Source organism: Microtus oregoni, unplaced genomic scaffold, assembly GCF_018167655.1.
Source record: "Microtus oregoni isolate MIOR12 unplaced genomic scaffold, Mior012 000016F_ref0000370, whole genome shotgun sequence".
NCBI lineage: Eukaryota > Metazoa > Chordata > Mammalia > Rodentia > Cricetidae > Microtus > Microtus oregoni.
Window position 1 is genome coordinate 42,711,631 of NW_024543075.1, and position 13,604 is coordinate 42,725,234.

Below are 13,604 nucleotides of genomic sequence, written 5' to 3' on the forward strand. Positions count from 1 at the left end.
TGTGCTGAAAAAGGCTCCTCACTCTTCAATGGAAGTTAAGAATACAAAAAAATTAGAGTCACTTCCAAATCTGTAATAATGAACAAAGCTCATTATATTTAATTACCACTTATATTTGTTAATCAACCCATTAATTCTTTTATTTCCTTGCATATTTAATAAGAACAAAATAAAGGAGATCTGGAAGTGTTGAAATAGAAAGTGTCTATAATAAATGTCTTACATACTTACAAAATTTAGACTAGGGGATAATAAAATGTTAGCTTACCTCTCCGAATATAATTTTAAAAGCACAAGGTGATATCTCAACAGAGAGGATGCTAAGCTTAATCGAGGAAGTCACAGAAAATTTATTGAAAGTGATTCTTGAATTAGATCCCAAATGATAGACATGTTACATGGAGTCAAAGGGCTGTTAAATATTTTGTGAACTGATTGCATGTTAATACGGAACTGCTGGAACATAGATCTCCTTATGCCCACAAAGTACCTTCCTAGGCTACTAGAAATTCCAGACACTATGGATGTATACACCATTACATGTATTGTTTTTCCTACACATATAAACCTATTGTTAAGTGTAATTCATAATTAAGCATAATAGATTAATAATGGATAATAATTAAATAGAATACTTTAAAAACTTGTTATGGTAAATATTATTTAACACAAATTGAATTTTTTCTAAAATTTTCCATTTAATAATTTTAGGAGAAAGTTGACATAGATTTTTAAAAAATGGCAGACATTAGAACTATGGATAACAGGAGAATATTGTGTTAAAAATGCTATAGGACCAGAGTGAACCTTTCGATGAGTGCTGTAGCTAAATTTAAACAAAAAAGGATACGAAATAAAAACTACATCTTATGAAGTTACTCTTACTGATTCTTATAGAACTCTTTACAAAATCAATCAGTTTGATTTATACTGGTATCAAAGTAGAATCAGTGTTAAAATAATCTGAATGTTGTCAGGAAAAATGAAGAAGCTTTTAGTAAGTTATTGTTATAATAAAATAGAGGGTGAAAGTAACTTCTACTTTGAGTATTATGAAGGTATACAGTTGTAAAGTTACAGAGAAAATAAAGATGTATAATAGAGATCATGATGTTTAGAATATAGAATATCTCACCTATTTTATTGAATTTTGCCATATAAAAGACCTGTATAGAAACTTGGGTAAACAAGTAAGCAAGATAAATCCAGTTAAGTTCTGACAAGCATGCTATGTATGTGTTGAGAGGAATGGGTATACTGTACCAAATGAGGGTTTTGTAATGACTTGCAAATAAGGGTGGAAAAAACACTTCACAAATGAACAGTAAGAGAAAGCAACATAGAAAGACAATGTCCAGTTGCAAGAAAAGTTGAGAGTTGCCTGAGCACCAAGCTGTTATCCACAAACTGGATGTGCCAGGAACCAAACATGGCCAAGCTTTTATTTGCTTAGCATACTCTTTGTTAAAATTCTACATCAAAATTCCCATGCTGTGTTCACTCAGCCATCCTCGTCCATTACAACAATCATGTTGAAATTTTCTCTGACTCGTTTATTTATAAAATAACTGATTAGATAATGCTCTACAGGCAACAGTTCTTCCATGGTTATTGTAATACGAGGATAACAGTCTAGCAGGGTGGGAGAGCATGTATTTTATCACTATCACCTGCTCCAGAGCACTGATTTCACAAATCTAGGACCCACAGAAACTCTCAGCTTCCTTTCCATCTACTGAAATCTGTATCAATTTTGTACCCACTGTTCTTACCTCAAAGTCTTTGTCCAGGCACACCTGAGTTCTTAAGTGCAGACAGGCATTCACTCTGACTCCAAATGTCTGAGTTTCTAGTCTGTCAATCTGAGCACTCTCTGTAGGTATCACAAGCTACTAATGATTGGAATAAGGAGAGAAAAAGACACTCAGTGTCCTACACCATACAGATCTTTATGGAAAAGTAGGTGCCTCGAGGCAAGGTTCAGTGTCTTCTGTGACTCTAGAGCAGGGTAATTCAGGCCTTGGACATTTTTGGCATTTTCCACTCAGTTGCTTGTGTGTTTAAGAACGTTGACCTTCTCATCCCTGTTGACTAGTATGTTCCCTCTAGCACATTTTTTTTTCTCAATTAAAGCTCTTGGGAAAATAATTGATGCCAAAACTATTTATCTTCAAGAGCAGATGGTGGAAATGCCAACCTACTCTCTTAGACTGAGAAACAATTCAGAAGTGCCTGGCAGATCATTTGACGGATAAAGCAATGGGCTTTATTATAACTTTCTTGAAACTCTATTTAATAGTTCTATGGAAAGAGTCTCAATCCTAAATACTATGTTTGATTCATTATTTCAAATACCCAATTAAGGCATATAAATGAGAAATTATTTCTCAGTGACTTCTGTGAAACAATCATAACCTGATATCGAAAGTCAGAAAAGCATAACACACAAAATTAAAACATGTAAGACATTTAGACCCCACGATCTTATTATAAAATTTAAACCAAATCATTATGAATATAATGTGTCAATTGCACACACACATACTGCTTCTTTTGTATTTGATTTGGTCATCAAAACTGTTTATATCTTACTCAAAGGACTTGCTACAACCTTAAAAGGAGAGGATAATTTGATAATATAAATTGAAAAAGATATTTTACTAAATTCAATATCAATGGTGGTACAAAGTATATTGAAATTAAATTCAAGATAATTTTTATTTGTGTAATTTAATACAAAAAGCTGTAATAACATCAATCTTTATTATTATTATATTTTATTTTATTACTTTAAAAAATACCAATCCAAATTCCCACTTCCTCCCCTCCTCCCACTCTACTTCCACTCCCTTCACACACCCTCCCCCAACCCCTCCAATCCTAAGAGAGGGCAAGTCACCCTGCCTTGTGGAAAGTCCAAGGTGCTCTCTACTACATCTAGGTTAAGCAAGGTATACGTCCAAAGAGAATAGGATCCCAAAAAGCCAGTATATGATATATAATAGGGACAAATCCCAGTGCCATTGTCATTGACCCCTCAGTTTGCCCCAACTGTCAACCACATACAGAGGGACTAGTTTGATCCTATGCCCATTCACTCCCAGTCCAGTTGGAGTTGGTGAGCTTCCATTAGCTCAGTCAAACTGTCTCAGTGGATGACCCCCTCATGGTCCGGACTTCCTTGCTCATACTCTCACTCCTTCCACTCTTCAACTGGACCTTGGGAGCTTAGTCCAGTGCTCTAATGTGGGTCTCTGCTTCTGTTTCCATAACATCAATCTTATTTGAAAGAAATAGTAAGACAATCTCCCCATAGCTAAAAAAAATGATAATAATTTAACTATGCTGACTTCTAAAACATAGTGTTAATATGTCATATTATATTTTCAATATAAATAGATGAGAAAAGAAAGAAATTCAGAAATTCAGACACACAGAAATTCAAAGGAAAAGTAACTTTATTATTATTCATAGGCAATATTAATTAACTATTTGTAAATTTTTTTTGTTTTATTGAGAAAAAACAATTTCCGCCTCCTCTCAGCCTCCCAATCCTCCCCCCCCCCACTCCTCTCCCCGTCCCCCCACTCCTCTCTCCCTCCCTCTCAAGTCTGAAGAGCAGTCAGGGTTCCTTGCCCTGTGGAAAATCCAAAGTCCCCCCCCCCCATCCTGGTCTAGGAAGGTGAACATCCACAGCCAGAACATGAAGTAGGATCAAAATCCAGTGCCATTGTCCTTTGCTTCTCAGCAGCCCTCATTGTCCGCCATATTCAGAGAGTCCGGTTTTATCCCCTGCTTTTTCAGTCACAGTCCAGCTGGCCTTGGTGAGCTCCCAATAGATCAGCCCCACTGTCTTCGTGGGTGGGTGTACAGCTCTTGGTCCTGACTTCCTTGCTCGTCTTCTCCCTCCTTCTGTTCCTCATTGGGACTTTGGGAGCTCAGTCCAGTACTCCAGTGTGTATCTCTGTCTCTATCTCCATCCATCGCCAGATGAAGGTTCTATGGTGATTTGCAAAATATTCATCAGTATGGCTATAGGATAGGATCATTTCAGGTTCCCTATCTTCCGCTGCCCCAGGAACTAACTGGGGACCTCGCCTTGGGCACCTGGAAGTCCCTCTAGGTCCAAGTCTCTTCCCAACCCTAAGATGGCTCCCTTAATTAAGATATGTGCTTCCCTGCTCCCCTATCCAACCTTCCTTTATCCCAATCATCCCGTTGCCCCAAGTTCTCCCCATCCTACCCTTCTCACTTTTCTCTCCCCATTTCTCCTTACCCCCCCTCCCCCCCACCCTTAAGATCCCGATTTTTGCCTGGCAATCTTGTCTACTTCCCCTACCCAAGAGGATAGTTATATGTTTTTCTTTGGGTTCACCTTCTTATTTAGCTTCTTTAGGATATCCAATTATAGACTCACTGACCTTTATTTAAGTCTAGAAACCAATTATGAGTGAGTATATCCCATGTTCATCTTTTGGGGTCTGGGTTACCTCACTCAGGATAGTATTTTCTATTTCCATCCATTTGCAGGAAAAATTCGAGAAGTCATTGTTTTTTACCGCTGAGTAGTACTCTAATGTGTATATATTCCACACTTTCTTCATCCATTCTTCCATTGAAGAACATCTAGGTTGTTTCCAGGTTCTGGCTGTTACAAATAATGCTGCTATGAACATAGTTGAACAAATGCCCTTGTCAGATGATTGGGCATCTCTTGGGTATATTCCCAAGAGTGGTATTGCTGGGTCCAGGGGTAGGTTGATCCCGAATTTCCTGAGAAACCAAAATACTGCTTTCCAAAGTGGTTGCACAAGTTTGCATTCCCACCAGCAATGGATGAGGGAACCCCTTCCTCCACAACCTCTCCAGCAGATGCTATCATTGGTGTTTTTGATTTTAGCCAATCTGACAGGTGTAAGATGATATGTCAAAGTTGTTTTGATTTGCATTTCCCTGATTGCTGGGGAGGTTGAGCATGACCTTAAGTGTCTTTTGGCCATTTGAACTTCTTCTGGTGAGAATTCTCTGTTCAGATCAGTGCCCCATTTTTTAATTGTGTTAATTAGCATTTTAAAGTCTAGTTTCCTGAGTTCTTTATATATTTTGGAGATCAGACCTTTGTCTGTTGCGGGGTTGGTGAAGATCTTCTCTCAGTCAGTGGGTTTTTTGTCCTAGTGACAGTGTCCTTTGCTTTACAGAAGCTTCTCAGTTTCAGTAGGTCCCATTTATTCAATGTTGCCCTTAATGTCTGTGCATCTGGGGTTATACCTAGGAAGCGATCGCCTGTGCCCATCTGTTGTAGGGTACTTCCCACTTTCTCTTCTATCAGGTTCAGTGTGCTTGGACTGATATTGAGGTCTTTGATCCATTTGGACTTGAGTTTTGTGCATGGAGATAGATATCTGTCGATTTTCATTCTTCTACAGGTTGACATCCAGTTGTGCCAGCACCATTTGTTGAAGATGCTTTCTTTCTTCCATTGTATACTTTTAGCTCCTTTATCGAAAATGAGGTGTTCATAGGTTTGTGGGTTAAAATCTGGGTTTTCTATACACTTCCATTGGTCGACTTCTCTGTTTTTATACCAATACCAAGCTGTTTTCAATACTGTAGCTCTGTAGTAGAGTTTGAAGTCAGGGATGGTAATGCCTCCAGAAGTTCCTTTATTATATAAGACTGTTTTGGCAATCCTGGATTTTTTGTTTTTCCATATAAAGTTGATTATTGTCCTCTCAAGATCTGTGAAGAATTTTGATGGGACCTTGATGGGGATTGCATTGAATCTATAAATTGCCTTTGGTAGAATTGCCATTTTTACTATGTTGATCCTCCCAATCCAAGAGCAAGGGAGATCTTTCCACTTTCTGGTATCCTCTTCAATTTCTTTCTTCAATTCCTTAAAGTTCTTGTCAAATAGATCTTTCACTTCCTTGGTTAGAGTTACCCCAAGGTATTTTATGCTATTTGTGGCTATCATGAAAGGTGATGCTTCTCTGATTTCCCTCTCTGCTTCCATATCCTTTGTGTATAGGAGGGCGACTGATTTTTTGGAGTTGATCTTGTATCCTGCCACATTACTAAAGCTGTTTATCAGCTTTAGGAGTTCTTTGGTGGAGTTTTTGGGGTCGCTTATGTACACTATCATATCATCTGCAAATAATGAAAGTTTAACCTCTTCCTTCCCAATTCGAATCCCCTTGATCCCATTATGTTGTCTTATTGCTATTGCTAGAACTTCAAGCACTATGTTGAAGAGGTATGGAGAGAGTGGACAGCCTTGCTGTGTTCTTGATTTTAGTGGGATGGCTTTGAGTTTCTCTCCATTTAGTTTGATGTTAGCTGTCAGTTTGCTGTAAATAGCTTTTATTATATTTAGGTATGACCCTTGTATCCCTAATCTCTCCAAGACTTTTATCATAAAGGGATGTTGAATTTTGTCAAAAGCTTTTTCAGCATCTAATGAAATGATCATATGGTTTTTTTCTTTCAGTTTATTTATATGATGGATTACATTGATAGATTTTCGTATGTTGAACCAGCCCTGCATCTCTGGGATGAAGCCTACTTGATCATAATGGATAATTTTTCTAATGTGTTCTTGGATACGGTTTGCCAGTATTTTGTTGAGGATTTTTGTGTCGATGTTCATGAGTGAGATTGGCCTGTAATTCTCTTTCTTGGTTGAGTCTTTGAGTGGTTTTGGTATCAGAGTGACTGTAGCTTCATAAAAGGAATTTGGCAATGACCCTTCTGTTTCTATATTGTGAAATACATTAAGGAGTATAGGTATAATATCTTCTTGGAAGTTCTGGTAGAATTCCGCATTGAAACCATCTGGTCCTGGGCTTTTTTTTGGTAGGGAGGTTTTTGATGACAGCTTCTAATTCTTCGCGACTAACAGGTCTATTTAGATTGTTCACCTGGTCCTGGTTTAGCTTTGGTATATGGTATTTATCTAAAAACGTGTCCATTTCTTTTACATTTTCCAGTTTTGTGGCATACAGGCTTTTGTAGTAAGATCTAATGATTCTCTGAATTTCCTCTGTGTCTGTGGTTATATCCCCCTTTTCATTTCTGATCTTATTAATTTGCATATTCTCTCTCTGCCGTTTGATTAGCTTGGATAGGGGTTTATCAATTTTGTTGATTTTCTCTAGGAACCAGCTTTTTGTTTCATTGATTCTTTGGATTGCTTTCTGTGTTTCTATTTTGTTGATTTCAGCCCTCAGTTTGATTATTTCAAGTCTTCTACTCCTCCTAGGTGAGTCTGCTTCTTTTTTTCCTAGAGCTTTCAGGTGGGCTGTTAAGTCTCCAATGTGTGCTTTTTCTGTTTTCTTTAAGTGGGCACTTAGTGCTATGAACTTTCCTCTCAGGACTGCTTTCATAGTGTCCCATAAGTTTGAATAGGTTGTTTCTTTATTTTCATTGAATTCCAGGAAGAATTTGATTTCTTTCTTTATTTCTTCCTTGATCCAGGTGTGGTTCAGAAGTTGACTGTTCAGGTTCCATGAGTTTGTAGGCTTCCTGGGGGTAGCATTGTTGTTGAATTCTAACTTTAATCCATGGTGGTCTGATAAGATGCAGGATGTTACGTATATTTTTTTGTAACTCTGGAAGTTTGCTTTGTTACCGAGTATGTGGTCAATTTTCGAGAAGGTTCCATGAGCTGCAGAGAAGAAGGTATATTCTTTCCTATTTGGGTGGAATGTTCTATAGATGTCTGTTAAGTCCATTTGATTCATTACCTCCATTAATTCTCTTATTTCTATGTTAGGTTTCTGTCTGATTGACCTGTCCATTGGTGAGAGAGGAGTGTTGATGTCTCCTACTATTAGTGTGTGCGGTTTGATGGCAGCCTTGAGTTTTAGCAATGTTTCTTTTACGTACGTGGGTGCTTTTATATTAGGGGCATAGATATTCAGGATTGAGACTTCATCCTGATGGAATGTTCCTGTTATGAGTATAAAATGTCCCTCTCTATCTTTTCTTCTTGATTTAAGTTTGAAGTCAACTTTGTTGGAAATTAGTATGGCCACACCTGCTTGTTTCTTAGGTCCATTTGCTTGATAAGCCTTTTCCCAGCCCTTTACTCTGAGTAGGTGCCTGTCTTTGTGGTTGAGATGTGTTTCTTGTAAACAGCAGAATGTTGGATCCTGTTTTCGTATCCAATTTTTTAGCCTGTGCCTTTTTATAGGTGAGTTGAGTCCATTAACATTAAGTGATATTAATGACCAGTGGTTGTTAACTCCGGTCACTTTTTTAGTAGTAGAGTTTGTGTGTTTCCCTTCTTTGAGTTGTTCTGGTGAAGGGTCTCTAGATGTTTGAGTTATTGTGGTCATTGTTGGACTCCTTGGTTTGTGATTTTCCTTCTATTACTTTCTGTAAGGCTGGATTTGTTGTAACATATTGTTTAAATTCGTACTTATCCTGGAAAATTTTGATTTCTCCATTTATAGTGAACGAAAGCTTGGCTGGGTATAGTAGTCTGGGCTTGCATCCATGGTCTCCTAGTTTCTGAAGTACATCTATCCAGGACCTTCTGGCTTTCATGGTTTCCGTAGAGAAGTCAGGTGTAAGTCTGATAGGTTTACCCTTATAAATAACTTGACCCTTTTCCTTTGCAGCTCTTAATATTCTTTCTTTATTCTGTATGTTTTGTGTTTTGATTATTAAATGACGAGGAGATGGGTTTTTTTTTTTTTTGGTCCAGTCTATTCGGTGTTCTGTATGCTTCTTGAACCTTCATAGGTACATCTTTCTTTAGGTTGGGAAAGTTTTCTTCTATGATTTTATTAAATATATTTTCTGGACCGTTGAGCTGTACTTCTTCTCCTTCTTCTATCCCAATTATTCTTAGGTTTGGTCTTTTTATTGTGTCCCAGATTTCCTGAATGTTTTGTGATGAGGATTTGTTGGTTTTGCTGTTTTCTTTGATCAGTGTGTTTATTTTCTCTGTGGTATCTTCAGTGTCTGACATTCTTTCTTCTATCTCTTGTAATCTGTTGTTAGCACTCGTCTCTGTATTTCCTGTTCGTTTACCCAGATTTTCCATCTCCATTCTTCCCTCGGTTTGTGTTTTCTTCATTGCTTCCATCTCATTCTTCAAGTCTTGAACCGCTTCCCTAACCTGTTTGATTGCTTTTTCTTGTTTCTCTTGGTTTTCTTGCGTGTCTTTGAGCGATTTATTCATTTCCTCTACCTTTTTGTTTGTAATCTCTAATTGTTTATGGCAGTTTTTCACCTCCTGTTTAAGGTCCTCTATTATTTTCATATAGTTCACTTTTGAGTCGATTTCTTCTATTTCTTCTGGAGTAGGGTGTAAAATTCTTCTTATTTCGGGATCCCTGGATTCTGGTGGTGTCATGTTGCCTTTCAGGTTGTAGGAGGAATTCTTGCCTTGGCGCCTTCCCATCTCTTCCTTCAAATGGAGCCAGAAAAGGACTGGTGTCTTGGTCCAGTCTCTCCTGTGATTGACTCTCTGGGTGTATCTCTTCAGTGTAGAAGCAGGAACCGTTCCCGTCCAGATGGGATTCCTCAGCAACTAAACAGGGCCGCTAGGTAGCCCAATGATCCGGGGGCAAAAGGATGAACGGAGCAAGGGGGGGGGGGGGGCGATATCCAGAAGAGTACCGGAAGCCTGGCGCAGGAGCTGGAGGTGCGCGGGCTCCCTTACAGGGGACCCTGAGGCCTGCCTGGTAGGCAGGCACTCACCACTCTGGGTGGGTAGCCTTAGTGTAGGAGCTTAAAACTGTTCTTGAGCACTGGTCCTAGCATACAGCAGGGCTGGGTTGGGGAGGGGGGCTGGGGTGCTGGGTCGTGCAAAAGAAAGACAGCCCTGCAGAAGGAGCTGGGGGAGGGGGGTTTGTGCTCTCTTCTGGGACAGTCCGCCCCTGGATAGCACACACTCAATCGTCCAGATGGAATTCCTCAGCTATTTGTAAATTTTTTAAAAAATCTCAATGAAAAATCTGGAAAACGAGTAAGGTAATTATCAGTATTAAGAATATACAAATTTTATATCTAAATCCTTTTCTTAGTGGTGATAAAAAATGAAACTGAGCCACACTGTGTATTCTAGCTTCAAAAGTACAGAGGAAAGAGAAACTAATAAAGGATTAACTAAACATTTACACTTATAACTCTAAATTTTATTGACATAAATTTAAGACTATTTATAGAATCAAGTGATATGCTATGTTTATAGATTAGATAATGTAATATTACAATAATAATTAATCACCCCAAGCTCAAACTTTATAGAAAAAAATCTTACAGAAAACGTAACCAAAATACATTTGAAGTTGAAATAGCAAATAGCACTGAATGGTTACACTGGTACTATCTACAGCAATATTAATCAAACAAATACAGAAAAAAATACATTGAAGCATTACAACAAGACCAATATTAGACCAAAATACACAGGTATACTTACATTGCATGACACATCACAGATTCTGGATTAATGCATAAATAAATAGTTGATTCCTAGTGAACTATCTAGTAATATAACCATGCCTTGATCTTATCTCATCTTGCATAAAAGTAAATTCTACATACTTCGTAACTCAAATATGAAAAGTAGGTCATAAATTTTTCAAAAATCACATAGAAAAATATGAACGACGGCAGAACTAAACATACAATCTACCTACTTATTTCCTATTTCAAGCATGCCCTCTACTGCTTACACTACAAGAATATGGCTGAATCCAGTGAACATTCTTTCCTTTGCAAGTGTCATGATGCAAAGCTTGGGCAATAGAAAATGTTGAAGAGACAGTATAAGAAATTCTTCTGGATTTCTGCTTGATTCTTGCTTCTGCTGTACAGAGACCAGACATAGGTGGAGCTGATGTTCAGAGACACTAATTCCTCAATTTCAACCCTAGGCTTATGGCTCAGCTTATCTAGAATCAGGAGGTCACTATCAGGAGGTTTCTCATCCATATTTGGCCTGCACACTAGAGGACCCATTATTAGTTAAACTATATAATTAGAACCTGCTTATTAGTTAAAGTTGGTTCTTTCTCTGTCCATCCACACAATAAAAGGGATCAGTTTGTCATTCTCTGTTCTTTCCCTATCTAGTGGTTCCTTCATTATGGTCCTGAAGACAGATCTGAGTTACAAAAAGTAGATCATTTATTCCCCACGACTGGTTTGTTTTATTTGTGTGTGTGTGTGTGTGTGTGTGTGTGTGTGTATGTGTGTAGTGGGCAGACACTAAACATGTTTCAATGAAGTCTAAGCTGTAATTTATCATTCTTTGGATAATCAATCTCCTTTAGTGCTAATTACTATTTAGACTTACCTTAAACCCCCCCTTACATTTAATGCCTGAAAGGTTAATAGTTAAGATACATAAAGTATTTGCTAACTCTACAATAACTACTGTGTAGTTGTTGTCTCCAAATTGGACCCCAAATAGCATAACAGGCAGACTTTTCTTAAAGTGCACTAAATATAAAACATTATATCATTTAAAAATAAGAATTTAAAACATATTATTACATGTATTTATTATTTTTAAGACAATCTATGTGACCCACAATTCTCACCTCATTCTACCTTTCTTTCCCCTGCCGTGACGGGGTTATAGGCATGTGCAGCCATGCCCCGGATCTAAGCTCAATTCCTTCTGCTCACACAGCACGGACTTGAAACACCAGTTCTCCTTTAACATTCAGGTCGTGCATATTGTTGTCTACATATCCACAGTATTTAAACCAATAGCTGCCACAGTACATATTTCATTTGTCCCCATAAATTTGACTTGGTTTACAAAATTAGAGTTAAAATTTATATTTGTATTTATGAATTGGGGAAGACCAAACACATAACATTCTGTTAATGAGTAGTTATGGTTGGTCCCATGCTCAAAATTTGCACAATTCAACTGAGAAGAAAGTAAATATATGTGAAATAATCAAATATTGTCTATGAAGGCTATCTTAGGGAAGATGACAAAGGAATCAAGTATCCACAATAAAATATTTGAAAACGCAACACTAAAGACCCATACCAGACTTGTAAAAAGAACAAAAAGACTATTGTCAAATGGTATTGATTTCTCAATTTTCTGTCATTGCTAACTATTGCAAATGGTTATTTTTCATAAGGAAAGTACTGTAATATTTTTATAATTAAAAAAGTTTATAGTTTTGCAAATGCTGAATTTCCATTACATGTGTTTTCTATTATTTAATCTAATAATGATCTAGATACAGAAAAGTCCATAGTAATCACCACCTTTTCTACCGGTATAAACCAAAATGGTGCAATGATTTCAAATTAATTGAGACTGCATATTTAGAAGGTAAACTAATCAGTACTTTAGCCAGATGTGATCCAAGAATTATAGCATATTTTTTTCACGTACTAAAACAAGCACTTTCCTAATAAATCCCAGGGCCAAAATCAGAGGCTGCAGGTTACTTAAAACCTTCTTAACCTAAACTTGCGGAGAATTCCTAGACGAATCTGTTTTGTCCTCACACTGTAGACAACTGGGTTAAGCACTGGGGGAAGAAGCAGGTAGATGTCAGCCATGAGAATGTGGACTATGGGAGAGAGATGTTTTCCAAAGCGATGAACCATTGACACCCCAATAACTGGTACAAAGAAGATGAGCACCACACAGATATGGGAAACACATGTGTTCAGCGCCTTTAGTCGCTCTTCGCGGGATGCAATACTCAGAACTGCATTCAGAATAAGAGCATAAGAAATAAATATGAAGACTGAATCCACACCTAGTGTAGCAATAACTACACAAAGTCCATAAACGCTGTTGACCCTGGCACTGGTACAGGACAACCTTAGAACATCTTGGTGCAAGCAGAAGGCATGGGAGAGGGTATTGATGTGGCAATAGTGATAACGTCTTAGTAACAACGGTGTGGGCAGAACAACTCCCATGCTTCGTAACAAGCAGGCCATACCAATCTTGCCAATTGCACTGTTGGTGAGGATGGTAGAATAGTGTAAAGGACGGCAGATGGCAACAAAACGGTCAAAGGCCATAGCCAGAAGCACGGAGGACTCCAGAAACGTGAATGTGTGGATGAAGAACAACTGAGCATAGCAAGCACTTGCGTGGATCTCTCGAACATCCAACCACAGCACTGTAAGCATTGTGGGAAGTGTAGACATGGACATACCTAGGTCTGTCAGAGCCAAGATGGACAGGAAATAGTACATTGGCTGATGGAGTGAGGGCTCTACCCAGATAACAGAAAGAATGGTCACATTACCAATGAGTGCTACCAAATATGCAAGGCAGAAAGGCACTGAGAGCCAAGAGTGGACATACTCCAGTCCAGGAAAACCCTTCAGGATAAACATGGGCTCTGTAACATCACTGCTATTCCAGGCAAGCATGGTGAGCATCAAGAGGCTTGAAAGACAAATGTCTTCTCATATTCTTCTTTAGTGTTCAGTAAAAGAATGCCACAAGAAAAAATGCATATTTCCTCTATGTTCACCTTGGAAGAAAGAAGAAATTGCATGTGGATATTATGTAATAAAATATTTACTAAAATTACAAAACATCAATAGTGTGTGCCCCATAAATATAGTCACTCTGAAAATAACTTGACAGA

At 38.0% G+C, this 13,604-nt stretch overlaps 1 protein-coding gene across 1 annotated transcript; it reads right to left on the minus strand.

The window, feature by feature from the left end:
* Positions 1-12,438: 12,438 nt before the first annotated feature.
* LOC121458096 (olfactory receptor 51L1) lies at positions 12,439-13,383 on the minus strand. The gene has a single exon (XM_041667224.1). The coding sequence runs from the start codon at positions 13,381-13,383 to the stop codon at positions 12,439-12,441; it is 945 nt and encodes a 314-aa protein (XP_041523158.1).
* Positions 13,384-13,604: the final 221 nt, after the last annotated feature.